This window comes from Dipodomys ordii, unplaced genomic scaffold, assembly GCF_000151885.1.
Source record: "Dipodomys ordii isolate 6190 unplaced genomic scaffold, Dord_2.0 Scaffold26, whole genome shotgun sequence".
Lineage (NCBI taxonomy): Eukaryota > Metazoa > Chordata > Mammalia > Rodentia > Heteromyidae > Dipodomys > Dipodomys ordii.
Window position 1 is genome coordinate 11,748,044 of NW_012267242.1, and position 20,438 is coordinate 11,768,481.

The 20,438-nt window shown below is 45.4% G+C and overlaps 2 protein-coding genes across 3 annotated transcripts in view; both read left to right on the forward strand.

Moving 5' to 3' along the window:
* Mllt11 (myeloid/lymphoid or mixed-lineage leukemia; translocated to, 11) overlaps nt 1–5,277 on the forward strand; it is an 11,067-nt gene extending 5,790 nt beyond the window's left edge. Inside the window, exon 2 of one of the 2 annotated variants that reach the window (XM_013015293.1) lies at nt 3,903–5,277. In XM_013015293.1, coding sequence (XP_012870747.1) covers nt 3,905–4,177 — 273 coding nt within the window. In that variant the 5' untranslated portion in view covers nt 3,903–3,904 and the 3' untranslated portion in view covers nt 4,178–5,277. Of the gene's footprint in view, nt 1–3,898 lie in introns of both variants that reach the window. The other variant, XM_013015292.1, reaches the window with a different exon arrangement.
* Nucleotides 5,278–7,308: 2,031 nt separating this feature from the next.
* Gabpb2 (GA binding protein transcription factor, beta subunit 2) overlaps nt 7,309–20,438 on the forward strand; it is a 40,748-nt gene continuing 27,618 nt past the window's right edge. Inside the window, exons 1-2 of the mRNA XM_013015007.1 lie at nt 7,309–7,675; nt 19,518–19,657. Of these exons, the coding sequence (XP_012870461.1) occupies nt 19,550–19,657 (108 nt within the window). The 5' untranslated portion in view covers nt 7,309–7,675; nt 19,518–19,549. The remainder of the gene's footprint in view (nt 7,676–19,517; nt 19,658–20,438) is intronic.

The window sequence follows — 20,438 nt, forward strand, 5'->3', positions numbered from 1 at the left end:
TGTGGTGCTGAGGAATCAAACCCAGGGCCTCATGCATGCAAGGCAAGCGCTCTACCACTGAGCCACCTTCCCAGCCCATGGTTTGTTTTGTTCTTTGGGAAAGGGTCTTGCTATGGGACATTGGCTGGGCTGGAACTCGACATGTAGCCCTTATTAGCCTTCTCTCTTTGCTTCCCAATTACTGGGATTATAGGCCTGCATTACTACACAGGCAACTAGGATTCCGGTGACACATCCTTTAATCCTACTTGGAAGGCTGAGGCAGGAGAATCACAAACTCAAGGCTGGCTTGCCTAACTTTTTTTTTTTTTGGGGGGGGGTCCAGTTGTGGGGCCTGAACTCTGGGCCTGGGCGCTGTCCCTCAGCTCTTCAGCTCAAGGCTAGCACTCTACCACTTGAGCCACAGTGCCACTTCCGGCTTTTTTCTTATGTGGTGCTGAGGAATCGAACCCAGGGCCTCAGGTATGCAAGGCAAGCGCTCTACCACTGAGCCACCTTCCCAGCCCTTGCCTAACTTTTTAGTTGTAGATCCTGTAAATAAATAAGTAAATCTAGTCTACCCACCTAGCACCCCTAAAACCTCTACACTCTTGCAGCTCATTGTGTTGTGTTCTAAATTAAAAGGATTTCTTTTCCTACATTTCACATTATATGGAAGCATTTTGGAACCTACTTAAGGCCACTATTTAGACGTCTTAGGCTTGGTGAGAGCCCATGGAGTATGCTGGAGAAAAAGCTTTTTCAAACTTAGGGTTCTATTTTTGGAGGCAGCGGAATGTTCTTTCTGCTCCTTTGGGAACATTTCAACGAAAGCTTCTTACCCCTTTCCTTAGCTAGTAAGCAACAGGGTGGAAGCTCCAGGGAGCTATAGTCATAGAACATCGGGCAGGACACAGATAGGATGAACAGAAAGGGTGATAGAACTACGTAACATTAAAATATGGAAAAATAAAACCAGGTGCCAGTGGCTTATGCCTAGCAACTCAGGAGGCTGAGATCTGAGGATCACAGTTCAAAGACAGCCTGGGCAGGAAAATCCTTGACTCTTATCTCCAATTAATCATAGAAAAAGCTGGAATAGGTATTGTAGCTCAAAATGGGAGAGTGCTAGTCTTAAGGAAAAGTTGCTCAGGGCAGGGTGATGGTGGCTTACTCCTATAATCCTAACTACTTAGGAGGCTGAGATCTGAGAATCTAGGTTCAAAGCCAGCCCATGTAGGAGAGACTGTGAAACTCTCCAATAAACTACCAAAAAGACCCCAGAAGTAGCATTGTGGCTCAAGTGTAGAGTGCTACCCTTGAGCTGAAGAGCTGAGAGACAGAGCCCAGGTCCAGAGTTTAAACTCCCAAACCAACAACAACAATAACTAAAAGGAAAAATATCTAATTTTTTTCTTTTTTTAAATTTTTATTTATTTTTTATTGTGAAAATACTGTACAGAGGAGTTACAATTACATGGGCAAGATAATGAGTACATTTCTTATCAAGCATTGTAGAAAATATCTAATTTTTTTACAATATTTTCTTCCAACCTAAACTTTACTTCCTTAAGTAATATTTCCAGTCTGGGCTGGGAAGGTGGCTCAGTAGTAATATTTCCAGTTAATTTGCTAGGGATACTCTAGCACTAGGATAAAAGAACCTATAGTAACATAGAAAAAAAAAATTTTTTTTTTTGGTCCGGTCGTGGGGCCTGAACTCTGGGCCTGGACGCTGTCCCTCAGCTCTTTAGCTCAAGGCTAGCGCTCTACCACTTGAGCCACAGAGCCACTTTCTCTTTTGCTTATGTGGTGCTGAAGAATCGAACCCTGGGCCTCATGCATGTAAGGCAAATGCTCTACCACTGAGCCACCTTCCCAGCCCAGAAAATTTTTTCTTGCACTGGATTTTGGTCTGAAAGAAAGCAGTTTACAGGCTGGGAATGTGGCTTAGTGGTAGAGGGCTTACCTATATGCATGAAGCCCTGGGGTTCCATTCCTCAGTATCACATAAACAGAAAAAGCCAGAAGTGGAGCTGTGGCTAAAGTGCTAGCCTTGAGCAAAAAGAAGCTCAGGGACAGTGCCCAGGTCCTGAGTTTTGCCATGACTGGCAAAAAGAAAAAAAAAAAAAAGAAAAGAAAAAAAAGAAGAAGAAAGTACAGAGAAACCAAGACTTTGCTGTGTAGTAAGTACTAGGTAAGAGTTGGCAAAGTATTTATGGTCTTAAATAGTGAAGGAAAATTAATCAGCAGCCTTGAAGGTCGTTTTCTGCCAAGTCTAGCACCTGTAGTACTCAGAAAATAGACTGGGAAAGTTTACCCTCAGGGAAACTTTTAATCTATTCAAGGAGATAAGACCATCCTATAAACACATAACCATTATCTGTAATCATAAATGAAGTCAGGTAAAACTCTCCAGAGGAGGGAGAGGCAGGGGGGAGTAGAGTAGACAGAGCTGAGTAAGTTAATGGAAGCTGTTCTGGAAGAGATGAGTTAATAGCAGGGTTTAGAAGAAGGAAAATACAAAGCAGAATGTTATAGAAGCCTTGTGTAGTGATAGAGCAAGGCCCTTGGTTTGAACATTGTGCCACCTGAAAAAAATTATTTGTAGCTGAGTGCTTGGTAGCTCATGCCTGTAATCCTAACTACTCAGGAGACTGAGATCTGAGGATCCCAGTTCAAGCCCAGCCTGGGCAGGAAAGTCCGTGAAACTCTTATCTCCAATAAACTACTCAGAAGCTGGAAATGGTGCTGTGGCTCAAGTGGTGGAGCGCTAGCCTTGAACACAAAGAGGCTCAGGGACAGCACACAAGCCAAGTTCAAGCCCCAGGACCTGCAAAAAACCAAAAACCAAAAAGTTACTTGTAAATATCAAGAGTTAGATAGAGGACCTGAATGGAGCCTTAAAAAATTGGGAAGTAGGGCTGGGAAGATGGCTCAGTGGTAGAGTGTTTGCCTTGCATGCATGAGGCTCTGGGTTCGATTCCTCAGCATCACATAAGCAAAAAGAAAAAAGCCAGAAGTGACGCTGTGGCTCAAGTGGTAGAGCGCTAACCTTGAGCTGAAGAGCTGAGGGACAGTGCCCAGGCCCAGAGTTCAGGCACCACAACTGGACCCCACCCAAAAAAAAAATTGGGAAGTATTTTAAGGTAGAAGAGTGGAGGAGTTGAACAAGACAATGAGCATAAGTACAATTAGTAGACGCTGTACTATTGCTAGGAAGAGGGGAAACAGATTTTAGAACTTAAAAATCAGATCCAAGATAAACAATCCAGTAGTCAGTAAATAAATCATACCAATATAGGAAAAATTAGGAAATGATAGAAAATAATAGAAGAAAAGTTCCTGTTTGAGGATCTTGGATTACTTATAGAGATAAGTGGGGAGTGTGGAAACTTTTTTTTTTTTTTTTTGGGTCCGGTTGTGGGGCCTGAACTCTGGGCCTGGGCGCTGTCCCTCAGCTCTTCAGCTCAAGGCTAGCGCTCTACCACTTGAGCTACAGCACCACTTCCGGCTTTTTTTTTTCTTTTTTCTTATGTGGTGCTGAGGAATCGAACCCAGGGCCTCATGCATGCAAGGTAAGCGCTCTACCACTGAGCCACCTTCCCAGCCCCTGGAAACTTTTTGTATATGTGCCAGTCCTGGGACTTGAACTCAGGGCCTAGGTGCTGTCTCTTAGCAAGCACTCTATCACTTTGAATCACAGCTCCATTTCTGACTTTTTGGTGTTTAATTGAAGATTAGAGGCTCATGGACTTTCCTGTCCAGGCTGGCTTCAAATCACAATCCTCAGATCTCAGCCTTCTGAGTAGCTAAGATCACAGGTGTAAGCCACCAGTGCCCAGCTGGGGATGTGGAATTTGAGTATGGAAAGACCAGGGAGTTTTATCAATAAGAATAACAAGTGGTTTCTTCCTAGGAAGCTATGAGGGATCCTGTGAGCAGCCAATACAGCTCCTTTCTTTTCTGGAGGATGCCCATCCCAGAACTGGATCTGTCAGAGTTGGAGGACCTGGGTCTCTCCGATACATCTACCTACAAGATCAAAGACAGCGGCCGTGGCAAAGTAACCGGACAAGCAACTGCAGCAGATCAGGAGAAAAACCCTGAAGGTGATAGTCTCCTTGAATACAGCACCTTCAACTTCTGGAGAGCTCCCATTGCCAGCATCCACTCCTTTGATTTGGACTTGCTCTAAGGCTAAGACCTCTCCCATGATCTTACCTTTATTGTCTTCCCTTTGAAGTCCTTTCCCATTTCAATCTTGTTCTCTTTTCTCTATTGTGTTGGTGGTGCTGATGAATTTGCCAGTTGAATTGTGTCTCTATATTTATTTATTTATTTATTTATTTATTTATTTACTGAATGATCTGTGTACTCAAATTCTCTCAAAGGCCTTCACAATGTATAGGGTTCAACCAATGGAGTAGTTGATAAACAGGGATTCCTCACACTCCAAACTCCAGGATTATTAATCCCAGAAAAACAGAGTTTATGGAGAAGGTGGGGACTAAAGAGTAGTGTAGTAGAGAAAAATGGAGGGTTATTTCATTCCATTTTAGTCAGCGTCAAAGATTACTCACATCTTCCTAATTCCTGATCTAGGCCAATAAATATTTCCTCAAGGGTAAAAATGTGGAAGTTTCCAGATATTTGCTACAAAACAAGTAGGATTTCTAAAATATTAAGGTAATAAGACTCTTGCTTTTTTGAGTCTGCTCCTTCATACAATACATTCTATTCCAAAAAAAATTTGAGGAGAGTTTAATAAAAATGGAGGAAATAATACATCATGGAAAATGAAACTAGGGGAAAATACTGAAACATTTCAGAAATACTGAAGTACTTTCTCGAGAGAACTTAGCTTACTTACTTTACAACTTTGCCCTTATCTCTGTGCTGAAATCTAGAGCTGAGGAAAAATATTTTAATTGTTAAAAAGTTACCCTTCCATTAGAACAATTTGTAAAGTTTTGACTCAGTCATGTAACAGAGGGTTTGGTCTTTAATATGTCTCCCCACTTCTCCCTGAATTTTCAATATACAATACTGATCAATGGGTCTCAGGCCCTATACCTTGTTTCCCCATCCCTTCCAAAATATTGCTGCTGATTTGTGCTGCCATTTACTCATTTATTTAATAAAGACATTAAATCCCAAGGCTGGATTCTTGTTGTCTCTCTCTTCCCACAGGGAAACAGTACACACCCAGAAATTGCTCCTGACTACACACAGACATAGCATATACATTTATCTTTCTAATATTCAGCTTTGAGGAAGAACAATTTGAATAGCATTTATACATTATATGGTGCATTTCAAGTTGAACAGGTAGGTAACAAAAAGTGAGTTCAATTTAAGATTAACAAAGTAGAAAGTTCTGCTTGCTTATAGTACCAACAGGTTTCAAGTAGTAATTTTCTTTCTTTCTTTTTTTTTGGTCCATCCTTGGGGCCTGAACGCTGTCCCTCAGCTCTTCAGCTCAAATCTAGCACTCTACCATGTGAACCACAGTGCCACGTTCAGCTTTTTCTGCTAATGTGGTGCTGAGGAATTGAACCCAGGGGCTCATGCATGCAAGGCAAGCATTCTACCACTGAGCCACATTCTCAGCCCCTCAAGTAGTAATTTTCTTAGGTGCCTAAGAAATTAATTTGATTAAATGTTATGTGCTTCTTTCTTTCTTGATTTCTTTCTTTCTTGATCTCTTTCCTTCCTTCCTTTCTTTCTTTCGTCAGTTGTGGGGCTTGAACTCTGGGCCTGGGCACTGTCCCTCAGCTCTTCAGCTAAAGGCTAGTGCTCTACCACTTGAGCCACATGCCACTTCTAGTTTTCTGGATTTATTTAAAATAAATTTATTGGAAATAAGAGCTTCTCGGAGTTTCCTGCCCGGGCTGGCTTTGCACTGCAATCCTCAGATCTCAGCCTCCTGAGTAGCTAGGATTAAAGTCATGCACCACCGAGCCCTGGCTATGTGCATATTTCTCACCTCATTCCAAAAGACTATTTGGAACTTACAAGTAGCTGTTTTCAGGGCTGGGAAGGTGGCTCAGTTGTAGAGTGCTTGCCTAGCATGCATGAAACCCTGGGTTAGATTCTGTGGCTCAAGTGCTAGAGTTCTAACCTTGAGCTGAAGAGCTGAAGGACAGCACCCAGGCCTAGAATTCAATCCCATGACTGCCAAAAAAAAAAAGCAAATGAAAAAAGTAGTTTTCCTACTACATGAAAGGCACAGCCAGACAATAGAATATTCACAGGAATGAGAGAACATAACCCATATGGAAAGTATACTTTTTTCTTTGTCAGTTGGGATTGAACTCAGGGCCTGGGCACTGTCCTTGAGCTTTTACTCGAGTAGCCAGCTACCATTTTAAGCCACAGTTCCATGTCTGGCCTTGAGATGGCTAGTTGGAGATAAAAGTCTCATGGAGGGGCTGGGAAGGTGGCTCAGTGGTACAGTGCTTGCCTCAAATGCATGAGGCCCTGGGGTTCCATTCCTCCCTCAGCACCACATCAACAGAAAAAGCAGAAGTGGTGCTGTGGCTCAAGAGCACTAACTAACCTTGAGCTGAAGAGCTGAGGAACAGTACCCAGGCCTACAGTTCAAGACCCATGACTGACAAAAAACAAAAACAAAACAAAAACTGTCATGGAGCCGCGTGCACCAGAAAACCAGAAGTGGAACTGTGGCTAAGTAGTACAGTGCTAGCCTTGAGCAAAGAAATCAGGCCCTGAGTTCAAACCCCATGACAGACCCCCCCCCCAAAAAAAAAAGAGAGAACAGAACTTAGAAGGGGAGACTTGTAATGTTTCCTAATGTCCACCCTGAACAATCAAATCTATGTCTACATAGATAGGTACATTCTGGAAGCAGAAAAGGTAAATGACTGGTCCTTTGCTGACTTGTGGAGATGAGGATCGACTCTGTAGTAGGTGAAGTGACAAAGAACTTTGGACCCATGGGCCATCCTCTTGCAGGGCCCAGAAGGACAGGCAGGTCTCGGGAGTCTGACAGCTTGCTGCAGGGTGCTTCTATGGCGGCTGTACAAGTGTGTCCCTCAGGCTGCACAGCCTGCCTCACTCGCAAAGCCAGGGATGTCCCGAATACTACCACCCAAGGTTGGGACAAAGAAGGTGTTCCCCCCTCAGTCAGCCCTCCCCTCCCCGCTCCCCCGGGGAGAGCCGGCCGAGAGAGGAGCTCCAAAGACCCCGGGTGGATCTTCCGTGGAGGTTCCCAGGCTCTTGGCGCCAAAATCCCCACCGCGGCCCGTCCCCTGCCGGATCTACATTCTCGTGAGCGCGTAATCAATAACCCTCCGCCACAGCAAATAGTCCCACCCAGAGGCGACCCTCACGCTCTTTCCCCGGGGCTTAGGCGGCCTCAAGTAGATAAGAAATGAGCCTCGAGGGTGCTTCGTCAGTCCCCTTCCCAGGGAAACGTGAGCCTTCTCGGCAGTTCCCTTCCACAGATTCTTCCGCCGAGGCATTGGCTGCGCCTCCACTTCCGGGACCGCCATTTTGATGCCTCCATTTCTCCACGCGGGGGGGGGGGAGGCCCCCAAAATATACATATATGAAAAAAAGCCAAAAAAACAAAAAGCAGCCGTCACTGACAGGGAGTCTTAACTAGAGAGAGAAACAGGACCAAACTGGCGGGCTCGGTGACAGCGAAGCTGGCAGCGTCCCGGACGAGGAGGTGAGGGGGAAGAAGAGATGGAGTCGGGAGGGAGGGCGGGAGAGCGGGAGGGAGGCCAGGGGCGGACGGGACCGGCCGGGGCAAGGACCGCTCCCCAGCCCGGCCCCACACTGGTGGGGGCCCGACCTGCCGACACCCCCCCACCCCTCGGGGGGAGGGAGACGGAGGAAGGGGATGCCGTGGAGAGGAAGGGGAGGGGACTGGAAGGAGGTGAGGTAGGGGGTGGGTGCAAGACCTGGGGCCGGGGAGCTGGACCAAGGGAAGCCCAAGGACACGGAGGTGACCACTAGAGGGCGGCGCGGAGCAGGGCCAGGCCGGAGGGGCGGGGTAGGGTGGGGTGGGGGCTGCAGGGGCTCCCACGTGAGTGCTCCCGGATGCGTACACTGACCCTCCTCTTTTGCTACGAAAATCTAGGTGTGAAGCACAGAGGGGGGTTTGTGATAGAGGAGCAGACGGAGACCCCTTGCGCTCTGGTTTCAGGAATCATTTGAGCATTTAGCCAGCTCTGTAATCTGAACCCGAGCGATCCTGGCCCCACCCTCAGTGCTTGCACCGTTGTTTGTGCAGCTGGCCGCCCAGTGGGGACTTACACAGCTGCAAAAAAAAAAAAAAAAAAAAGTCGTTTCCATGGATTCTGCAATTGTTTCCCTCTCTAATTTTCTCCTATTCTTACAGATTTCCTTGAACCATCACTCTGTTCTTCTCCCTCGTCCCATAAAGGTTCTTTTCTACTGTCTTCTGTCTGTCTTCACCATCTATTGAAAAGGACATTCTGCAGTCTACCTTGAACAATTTTAACTATTTTTTGATGATCTGTAACCATATGTTCATGGTACCATTTGATCCACCCTAGACCAGGAGAGTCATGGGGCCTCAACTCTGGGCCTGAGCACTGCACTGTCCCTCAGCTCTTCAGCTCAAGGCTAGTACTTTACCACTCGAGCCATAGCATCTTTTCTGGCTTTTTCTGCTTATGTGGTGCTGAGGAATCGAACCCAGGGCCTCATGCATGCAAGGCAAGCACTCTACCACTGAGCCACCTTCCCAGCCCAAGAGATGATCTTTAACACCATTTTCCAACGTGTTTTTGATAAAGACAACTATCTTACTCCAAGTTATTATGTAAACAAAAGTAATTACTCTTTGATAATAGAGTGCTGTGTTGGCTCAAATACTTCATAGTTATTAAAACACACTTACTGGAAGTTCTTGTGTTTTTATTAGGGAGGTGGAATGGGTGCTTTGTGCTTTGTTATTTTATTCACAGGGCCTATGAGGCAGGGCTAGGGGTATAGATAGCTCAGTGGTAGCTTGTAGTGCTTTCTTGAGGCCCTTGACTCAATCACCAGAATGGGTGGGGGAGGACAGAGGGGAGAATGCTACACATTACACCAGGTGGTTTTATTTATTTATTTATTTTTGCTAGTCCTCAGGTTTGAACTCAGGGCCTGGGCTCTGTCCCTGAGCGCCTCAGTGGTCAGGGCTACCACAGCACCACTTTCAGCTTTTTCTGTTTATGTGGTACTGAGGAATCGAACCCAGGGTTTCATGCAGGTTAGGCAAGTACTCTACCACTAAGCCACATTCCTGGCCCAGGTTTTATTTTATTTATTTTTTATTTTTTGTTTTATTGGTCATGGGGTTTCAACTCAGCCTGGGCCATGTCCCACAGCTCTTCAATTCAAGGCTAGCGCTCTACCATTTGAGCCACAATGCTACTTCCGGCTTTTTCTGCTTATGTGGTGCTGAGGAATTGAATCCAGGGCCTCATGCATGCGAGGCAAGCACTCTACCACTGAGCCACCTTCCCAGTCCCTTGTTTTCTTATTTGATAGAAGTGAAAGTAAATCCACTAAAGGAAAATGTTTTTTATTTGTTAGTAAAATCGTCTAGATTTTTCTCTTGACATAGGGTACTGGGAGAATGACTGGGAGAGTCCCACTGCCCCCAACATTATTACTTAAAAATACATTTTCCTTCAGATAGGTACTTCAGGTTAAATCCAGAGTAACTTAGCCAGTTGCCAGTAGTTCATACCTATAATCTTAGTTACTCAGAAGACTGAGATCTGACAATCCAAGGTTCAAGGCCAGCCTGGGCAGACAAATCTTCACCATTCTTATCTTCAGTTAACCAGGGAAAAGACAAGCCAAATGGCACAAGTGAGTGAAAAAGCACTCAGAGCCCTAGGCCCTCAGTTTAAGCCCCAATACCAGCACACACACACATACACACACACTGAACAAAAAGACAAAACAAAAAAACAACCCCATTACTTGGAGGGCACTGGTGGCTCACATCTGTAATTCTAGCTACTTAGGAGGCTGAGATTTGAAGCCAGCCCAGACAGGAAAACCCATGAGACTCTTATCTCCCAATTAACTACTAGAAAACTGGAAGTGGCCCACGTTCTAAAGTGATAGAGTGCTAGCTTTGAGCACAAAAGCTTAGGGACAGCTCCAAGGCCTAGAGTTCAAGCCCCACGACCAACAAAAAACGGTTACCCAGTAACTTGGGAAAGAGCAAGAAAAGAACACATTTCTAAGATGCTCTTTTATACCAGGGTGAGGACATAAGGGCCTATTTACATTCTAACTTCAAAGTTTAATTATATCTCTGTATAATAAGAAATAGGCTTCCCAGCTGGGCACAATGGTTTATGCTTGTAATCTTAGCTGCTTGGGAGGTAGAGATCAGAAGAATGATTTGAGGCCAAGCAGGGTGTGGTGGTGTTCATTTGTAATCCTCACCTGTGAGGGTGGCATAAAATAAGCTGTCCACGGGAAGAAATGTGAGACCCTACTTGAAAAGCAACTAAATCAAAAAGGGTTGGCTCAGGTCGGGTAGAGTTCCTGTCTAGAAAGCACAAGGCCCTGAGATCAAATCCTAGTAATACAAAGGGAAAAAAAAAGTCTTTTTCATGGTTAAAGAATGAGATTGCAGATGAGTTTTGTGGCACAAACTTGTAGTTCAGCATTTAAGAGAAGCAAAAGAGATTAAGAGTTGCCTTCATATAGATACTTAGTGCTTTTTGTTGTTGGTGGTGGTAGATCTTGAACTCTGGGTCTGGGTGCTGTCCCTTAGCTCTTCAGCTCAAGGCGAGCACTCTACCACTGGAGCCACAGTGCCACTTCCAGTTTTCTGGTGATTAATTGGAGATAAGAGTCACATGGACTTTCCTGCCCAGGCTGGCTTTGAACCATGATCCTCAGATCTCAGCCTCCTCAGTAGCTAGAATTGCAGACGTGAGCCACCAGTGCCTGGCGATAATGCTTTTTATTTATTTATTTATTATTTTTATTTACTTATTTTTTGGGTCCGGTTGTGGGGCCTGAACTCTGGGCCTGGGCGCTGTCCCTCAGCTCTTCAGCTCAAGGCTAGCACTCTACCACTTGAGCTATAGCGCCACTTCTAGCTTTATTTTCTTATGTGGTGCTGGGGAATCGAACGCAGGGCCTCATGCATGGAAGGCAAGCGATTTACCACTGAGCCACCGTCCCAGCCCCCGATAATGCTTTTTAAAACTGGTATGTGTGGATCAGTTGGTAGACTGTTAGCCAATGAATAAATATGGCAGCAGGTACTCACTTTGAGTCCCAGTCTTGGGCCTGAAAGAAAATGATCTCCTCCCTCCCCAGTCCTCGGGCTTAAACTCTGGGTCTGGGCACTGTCTCTGCACTCCTTTTGTTTAAGTCTAGTGCTCTACCACTTTGAGCCACAGCACCACTTCTGGCTTTTTCTGTGATTAATTGGGGATAAAAGTCTCCTAGGCAGGTGCCAATGGCTCACACCTGTAATCCTAGAAACTCAGGAGGCTGAGACCTGAGGATCACAATGAAAGCCAGCCCAGGCAGGAAAATCTGTGAGACACTTATTTACATTTAACCACCTGAAAACCAGTAGCGGCGCTGTGGCTCAAGTGGTAGAGTGCTCACCTTGAGCTGAAGAGCTGAGGGACAGCGCCCAGGCCTACAGTTCAAGCCCGATGACTGACCAAAAAAAAAGAAAAAAGTCTCATGGACTTTCCTGCCCAGGTTGGCTTTGAACTATGATCCTCAGATCTTAGCCTCCTGAGTAGTAGTAAGATTATAGGTGTGAACTGTGGGTGCCCAGCTAAAAGATACTATTTGGGGGTCCGGTCGTGGGGCCTGAACTCTGGGCCTGGGTGCTGTCCCTCAGCTCTTCAGCTCAAGGCTAGTGCTCTACCACTTGAGCCACAGCGCCGCTTCTGGCTTTTTTCTTTTTGCTTGTGTGGTGCTGAGGAATCGAACCCAGGGCCTCGTGCATGCAAGGCAAGCACTCTACCACTGAGCCACCTTCCCAGCACTAAAAGATACTATTTGTAAGTCAGATATCACTACCACTAAATGGCAACTGATCTAAATATGACCTCTCTCTGTCTCGATCTAAATATGACCTCTCTTTGTCTCCACCCCCCCCCACATACGCCACCTTGGGGCTTGAACTCTGGGGGCTTGGGTGCTGTCCCTCAGCTCTTCTGCTCAAGGCAAGTGCTCTACCCCTTAAGCCACAGCGCCACTGGAGATAAGAGTCTCATAGATTTTCCTGCCCGGGCTGGCTTTTAACTGTGATCCTCAGATCTCAGCCTCCTGAGTAGCTAGGATTATAGGCGTGAGCCACCACTGCCTGGCTTCTTTATTTGTTTGTGTGTTGGTCCTGGGGTTTGAACTCAGGGCCTGAGCACTGTCCTTGAGTTCTGTTGAACCTGAAGACTAGAGTTCTAGCCTGCGAAGGTAGCTCAGTAGTAGAGCGCTTACCTAGCATGCATGAGGCCCTGGGTTCGATTCCTCAGCACCACATAAGCAAAAAGAAAAAAGCTGGAAGTGGTGCTGTGGCTCAAGTGGTAGAACACTAGCCTTGAGCTGAGGGACAGCACCCAGAGTTCAGGCCCCACGACTGGACCCCCCCCCCAAAAAAAAAAAAAAAGACTAGAGTTCTACCACTTTAGCCACAGCTCTACTTTTAGCTTTTTTTTTTTTTTTTGTCGGTCGTGGGGCTTGAACTCTGGGCCTGGGCGCTGTCCCTCAGCTCTTCAGCTCAAGGCGAGCACTCTACCACTTGAGCTACAGCGCCACTTCCGGTTTTCTGGTGCTTTATTGGAGATAGGAGTCTCACGGTCTCTCCTGCCCGGGCTGGCTTTGAACCGCGATCCTCAGATCTCAGCCTCCTGAGTAGCTAGGATTACAGGCGTGAGCCACCAGCGCCCGGCTAGCTTTTTTTTTTTTTTGTAGTTCATTTTAGAAATAAGAGTATCACAGACATTTCTGTTTGGGCTGCCCTTGAACTGAGATCCTCAGATATTAGCCTTCTTAATTGCTGGGATTACAGGCATAAGCCACTGTTGCCTGATTGCCCTGGAAGTCTTGATCCTAGGTTGCAGGAATTACAGGCATCCACAGTTATATTCAGCTGTTTTTTTTTTTTTGTTGTTGTTGTTTTAAGACAATTTTCTTAATTATCAAAATGATCCTACATGAAATGTCAGTTATCATACATGTACAGAGTAGGCATTCAGGTTTGTGTATCAGTTCCTATGCAAATGAATCACTTGACCATCTTCAGCTCATTTAATTGCTTGATGTCTAAACTCTGTGATAGGCATGGTTTTAGAAAACTCATTCCATTCTGGTGCAGAAAGAATGGCAGAGTAGAACAGTACTCATCCACATTGGACATTCTTGCCAAATGGCCCAGGTTGGCCTCTGTCTTCCTTGCCTCCATCTCCCAAACACTGAAATTACAGGCATTTGCTACCACACCCAGCTTTTTAATACCTTTGTCAGATAATTGTAGGTTTGCTTTGATGCTGCATCAAAACTTGAAAAATGGTCCTTTTATTTATGGTGCTAGCAATCAAACCCAGGGCCCTGCATGCAAGATAAGCACTCTACCACTGGACTACATTTGGTTGTAGGGCCTGACCTCTGGGCCTAGGTGCTGTCCCTCAGCTCTCCAGCTCAAGGCTAGTGCTCTACCACTTGAGCCACAGTGCCTTTTCTGCTTAGTGGTGCTGAAGAATCAAACCCAGGGCCTCATGCATGAAAGGCAAACACTCTACCACTGAGCCACCTTCCCAGTCCTGGACTATATTCTGTGCTAGATTTTTCTTTCTTTTTTTTTTTTTGGGGGGGGGGTCCGGTCGTGGGGCCTGAACTCTAGGCCTGGGCGCTGTCCCTCAGCTCCTCAGCTCAAGGCTAGCGCTCTACCACTTGAGCCACAGCGCCACTTCCGCTTTTGTCTTTTGCTTATGTGGTGCTGAGGAATCGAACCCAGGGCCTCAGGCATGCAAGGCAAGCACTCTACCACTGAGCCACCTTCCCAGCCCCTGTGCTAGATTTTTCTTAAAAGTTAGTTACAAGAGGGAAGCAAGGATGAAAGGGGACATTATATGTATATATGGGCATGTAATATGAACCCCCCCTTGTATAACTTATTTATGCTACTAAAAAAGCAGACAAAATAAAAAGGGAATAAAAAAATTAGTTGAAATGAGAAATTGGAAATCATATCAATGAACTTTCTTACTCTGTACTCTAAAGCACTTGTCTGTCATCAAATATTGGTCTTTGGAAAAGCATTGGCTTACAAAATTGTGTAATTCCAAATGTTGATTCATTTCATTTCATTGTACAGTATCAAAAATCACATTACTATCACCACTAATTCTGTCAAAAGTCTTTAGTAGTAAGCTATCAAGCTCACGATGGTAGATTCAAGTTTTCTAAAAAACATTTTGGGAATTGAGCAGTTTGAACTCAGAGCTTTGTGCTTGCTAGGCGGGTGTTCTACCTCTTGAGTCATACTCCCAGCCTTTTTTCACTATATTTTTCAGATGTGTCTTGTATTTTGCGAGCTAGCCTCAGCTCATGCTCCTCCTACATATGCTTCTCATGTAGTTGTAGCTAGAATCATAGGTACAGGCTACCACACCCTGCTTATTTGTAGAAATAGGTAGTCTCAAAGACTGAAAGAGGTAAGGGTCTCAGTAACTCTTTGCCTGAGCTGCCCTTGAAGTCCTGATTTCTACCTCCTGGGTAGTTGGGATTACAGATATGAGCTGCTGCACTGGGTTTGGTGTCTTTTTGTTTTGGGCAGTACTGAGGTTTAGACTCAGGGCCTTGTTGTTGCTCAGGGCTGGCATTCTACTACTTGAACCACAATCTCTAGTCCTTGTTTTTTCCTGACTGTATTTGAGATAGGTTTATATTTCCTGCCTGGAAATGGGCTTAAACCAAAATTGTATCTACTTTAGGCTTCCCATTGTTTCTGAGATCACAGGCACATGCCACGGAGTTCAGCTTCCCCCTCAACCCATAGCTTGAGTGAACCTTTCTGCATGTATTGGCTTCAAACCACTGTCCTCCAGATCTTAGTTTCCCACAGGAGCATGTTTTTTTTTTTTTGTTTTTTTTTTGGCTGTTACTGAGGCTTGAACTCAGGGTGTGGGCACCATCTCATACTTTCCTGCCTGGCTTTGAACTGGGAGCTTCAGATCTCAGTTTCTTAGTTTCTTTACTTGTTTTCTGTTTTCTTTTTTTCTTTTCTTTTTGTCGGTGGTAGGGCTTGAACTCTGGGCCTGGGCACTGTCCCTCAGCTCTTCAGCGCAAGGCAAGTGCTCTGCCACGTGAGCCACAGCGCCACTTCCAGTTTTCTGGTGGTTAATTGGAGATAAGAGTCCCACGGATGGGCTGGGAAGGTGGCTCAGTGGTAGAGCGCTTGCCTTGCATGCACGAGGCCCTGGGTTCGATTCCTCAGCACCACATAAGCAAAAAGAAAAAAGCCGGAAGTGGCGCTGTGGATCAAGTGGTAGAGCGCTAGCCTTGAGCTGAAGAGCTGAGGGACAGAACCCAGGCCCAGAGTTCAGGCCCCACAACCGGACCGCCCCCCAAAAAATGGTGTTAATGCCGGGTACCATTGGTGCACACCTGTAATCCTAGCTACTGAGGAGGCTGAGATCTAAGGTTCACAGTTTGAAGCAAGCCCAGGCAGGAAAACCTGTGAGTCTATCTCCAAGTAAGCACCAAAAGATCCAGAAGAGGAGCTATGGCTCAAGTGATAGAGCTCTAGTCTATAGCACAAAAGCTCAGATACAGTGCCCAGACCCTGACTTCTAGCCCCAGGACCAGCATTAAAAATAATACTAATAACCCAGTGCCAGTGGTTCATGCCTGTAATCCTAGCTACTCAGGAGGCTGAGGAAAATCCATGAGACTCTTATCTCCAATAAACCACTAGAAAACCAGAAGTGGCTCAAGTGGTAGAGAGCTCGCCTTGAGCTAAAGAGTGCAGGGAGAGCACCCAAGCCCAGAGTTCAATCCCCATGACCAACAAAATTGAATAAATAAAAATAAAATAAAAAATACTAATGGTGCTAAGTAATAAAAGCAGTTACTTCAGTTTGCAACTTAATTGCACAATCCTGTTTCCCAAGAAACCTGTTGTATTTCGGCATACAGAAGTGCTTTATATGTTATTTCCCTTTCTGTTACAGGAATTAAAAACACTCATTTGGATGTTAATTTAATAAAGGGCTGGGAAGGTGGCTCAGTGGTAGAGTGCTTGCTTTGCATGCATGAGGCCCTGGGTTCAATTCCTCAGCACCACATAAGCAGAAAAAAAAAAAGGCAGAAGTGGCGCTGTGGCTCAAGTGGTAGAGCCCTAGCCTTGGGGTGAAGAGCTGAGGGACAAGCGCCCAGGCCCAGAGTTCAGGCCCCCAACCCCCCAACCCCCCCCAAAAAAAATCAATAAAGTTAGTAATGTTTACTATTGCGTCCAGGATATTCTGAAGTAGAATTGGCCTCCCAGCCCCTCTTTCTCAAAGAACATACCAGTAAAGAATACAATAAGTGGGGGGCAAGGGGGAGGATGGGAAGGGATGGGAAGGGGAAATAAAGGAGGAGGCTACAATGCTTGATAAGAAATGTACTCATTATCTTGCCCATGTAATTGTAACCCCTCTGTACGGTATTTGCACAATAAAAAATAAAAATAAAAACATAAGTAGAAAAATAAATAGAAGACAAGTAAATAAAAACATTTCCAAAAATGAAGGAAAAAAGAATACAATAAGTTTGTTTCACAACTTGATTTCTGCTAAAACACAAGCAATCTTAACAGTGAAAAAGGCAGATGTTTTGGCCTATGGATCCCTGAAAAACTGTGAATTGGTCCATGAACCAGATTTTAACTGCTAGCTTAAGCAGATGAGTATTTAACTACTAGGAATTTGCCCTCTATACATTGTGGTCCTTATTATATCACGGTTATATTAAAAAAAAAAAAGATGGGGGCTGGAAGGTGGCTCAGTGGTAGAATGCTTGCTTTGCATGCATGAGGCCCTGGGTTCGATTCCTCAGCACCACATAAGCAGAAAAACCTGGAAGTGGTGTTGTGGCTCAAGTGGTAGAGTGCTAGCCTTGAGCCAAAGAGCTAAGGGATAGCACCCAGGCCCAGAGTTCAGGCCCCATGACCAAAAAAAAAAAAAAAAAAAGATGAATAGATAAAACTTAATTTAGAACCCTTGATGTATCCTATTCCATTGTGGCATCTAAAGACCTATACACCTCCAGAAAGAAAAATGAGGGGCAAGAGTATACCTCAGAGAGCGTTTGCCTAACAGATGAGAGGTCCTGGTTGGATCCCTGGAACAGGAGGGGGAAAAAGTAAGCTAGGCTCCCATGGTTTACGCCTTAATCCTAGCTACTCAGAAGGCTGAGATCTGAGGATCAAGTTTGAAGCCAGCCTGGGTAGGAAAGTCCATGAGGGTCTCATTTCCAATTAAACACTAAAAAAGCCAGAAGTAGAGCTATGGCTCAGTTGGTAGAATGCTAGCCTTGAACACGAAAGCTCAGGGACAAAGCCCAGGCCCAATTCAAATCTCGGGACTGGCAATAAATCATTTGCTAATAAGGAATCTAATAATTTTCATCAAGTAAAAGCTTCACCATTCCCAAGCCCAGAGTTCAAGCCCCACGACCGACAAAAAAAAAAAAAAAAAGCTTCACCATGGGCATCCTTTTTGCATCCTGCTTAGAACCAGGATGAATGTTTTATTACTTTGCACTCTGGGTTTTCGTTTGTTTTTTTTTTTGTCACTCTTGGGGCTTGAACTCGGGACCTGGGCGCTGTCCCTGAGCAGTTCAGTTCAAAGCTAGCACTCTACCACTTAAGCCATAACAACACTTCTGGCTTTTTCTTTTTTTGGGGGGTAGGGGTCCGGTCATGGGGCCTGAACTCTGGGCCTGGGCACTGTCCTTCAGCTCTTCAGCTCAAGGCTAGCGCTCTACCACTTGAGCCACAACACCACTTTCAGCACCACTTGAGCCACAACACCACTTTCAGCTTTTTTCTTTTTGCTTATGTGGTGCTGAGGAATCAAACCCAGGGCTTCTGGCATGCAAGGCAAGCACTCTACCACTGAGCCACCTTCCCAGCCCATTTCTGGCTTTTTCTGTTTATGTGGTACTGAGGAATCAAACTCAGGGCTTCATGCATGCTAGGCAAGCATTCTACCACAAAGCCACATTCCCAGCCCTGCAGTGTGTGTTTTTTGTTTTGTTTTCTTCTTGGTCATGGGGCTGTACTCTGGGCCTGGATACTGTCCCTCAGCTCTTTAGCTCAAGGCTAGCGCTCTACCACTTGAGCCAGAGTGCCACTTCCGGCTTATATAGTGCTGAGGAATCGAACCCAGGGCCTCATGCATGCAAGGCAAGCGCTCTACCATTGAGCCACCTTCCCAGCCCTGCAGTGTGTTTTCTAAACTCCTATTCTCCATGAGTCATTTCAATGGAATGAAATTCTGTTTTATGGATTCTTTTTGTTGTTGTTGTTCTTGGTCATGGGGCTTGAACTCTGGGCCTGGGCGCTGTCCCTCAGCTCTTCAGCTCAAGGTTAGCGCTCTACCACTTGAGCTACAGCGCCACTTCTGTTTTTTTCTGGTGGTTTATTGGAGATAGGAGTCTCACGGTCTTTCTTGCCCGGGCTGGCTTTGAACCGCGATTCTCAGATCTCAGTCTCCTGAGTAGCTAGGATTACAGGCATGAGCCACCGGCGCCCGGCTGTTTTATGGATTCTTTATATTAGGAAGGTTGTACTGTGTCGTGTGTGTGTGTGTGTGTGTGTGTGTGTGTGTGTGTGTGTATAGTAATGGTCTAGAGATTAAAAGTGAGGGAACTATTGTTTAGAGTCCAAAACTTTGCCCAAATATCTGGTTTGTATTAGTTGAGATAGAAAAGAAGGGACTACCACCAGGTGCTGGTGGCTCACGCCTGTAATCCTAGCTACTCAGGAGGCTGAGATCTGAGCATCTTGGTTCAAAGCCAGCCTGGGCAGGAAAGTCCATGAGACTCTTATCTTAAATAAACCACTTGAAAACTGGAAGTCGCACTGTGGCTCAAGCGGTAGAGTGCTCGCCTTGAGCTGAAGAGCATAGGGACAGTGCCCAAGCCCAGAGTTCAAGCCCCATGACCGACCAAAAAAAAAAAGGGACTACCAGACAGTCTGCTTGATGTGTGTGTCTGTGCCTGCATGCCTGCCAGTCCTGAGTCTTGGACTCAGGGCCTGGGTACTGTCCCTTAGCTTTGTTTGCTCAAGACTATCACTCTACCACTTAAGCCACAGCACCACTTCTGGCTTTTTCTGTTTATGTGGTGCTGACAAATTGAACCCAGGGCTTCTTGCATGCTAGGTAAGCACTCTACCATTAAGCCACTTTCCTGGACCCGAGACAGTCTACTTGAGATGTATCATGTACACATGCATTTATTATAAGAAGTCTTCTAAAAACATTTTATAGACTTATTTCCTTTTGTTTGAATTTTAGCCACCCAAAACCTTTTGTTCCTATGCATAAAGATGTCTTTGGTGGACTTGGGGAAGAGGTTGTTAGAAGCAGCAAGAAAAGGCCAAGATGACGAAGTAAGAACATTGATGGCAAATGGTGCCCCATTCACCACAGACTGGGTAAGATTAGCAGAAATGTCTCTTAATTGTTTCCAAAAATGTGCCTTTACCATCCTTTGTCTCTTCTTTTTCTCTCTTTTTCTCTTTTTGTGCTGGTACTAGGGCTTAAACTAAGGCCCTCCTTTACTTTTATCTCCAATTAACCAGTGAAAACCTAGAATTGGGGCTGTGGCTAAAAGTAGTAGAGTTCCTGCCTTGAGTGGAAAAAGCTCAGTGACAGTGTCCAGGCCCTGAATTCAAGCAGGCCAGTACCAGCATGCACTGCAAAAAAGTGCTGCATAAATAAGGAAAAGGGAGGGAAGTTTCTACCTCCCTTTCCACCTCTTCTCCCCCGCCCCAAAAAAAAGGTTTTTGTGAAGTTCATGGATTTTGTCATTTTAACAAAGATGTTAATAATGTTAATGATCAAATGAACTCTATTGTGGAGGTAATTAATTAATGACTTCAGAAGGCACAGGTTCTGCCAGGCACCAGTGGCTCACGTCTTAGCAATTCAGGAGGCTGAGATCTGAGGATCACAGTTCAAAGCCAGCCTGGGAAGGAAAGTCTTTGAGACTCTTATCTCCAATTAACCACCTGAAAACTGGAAGTGGCTCAAATGCAAGAGTGCTTGCCTTAAGCTGAAGAGCTTAGGGACAGCACCCAGGCCCAGAGTTCAAGCTATATGACTGACAAAAAAAAGAAGGCACAACTTCTTTTTTTTTTTGGTCGGTCGTGGGGCTTGAACTCTGGGCCTGGGCGCTGTCCCTCAGCTCTTCAGCTCAAGGCGAGTGCTCTACCA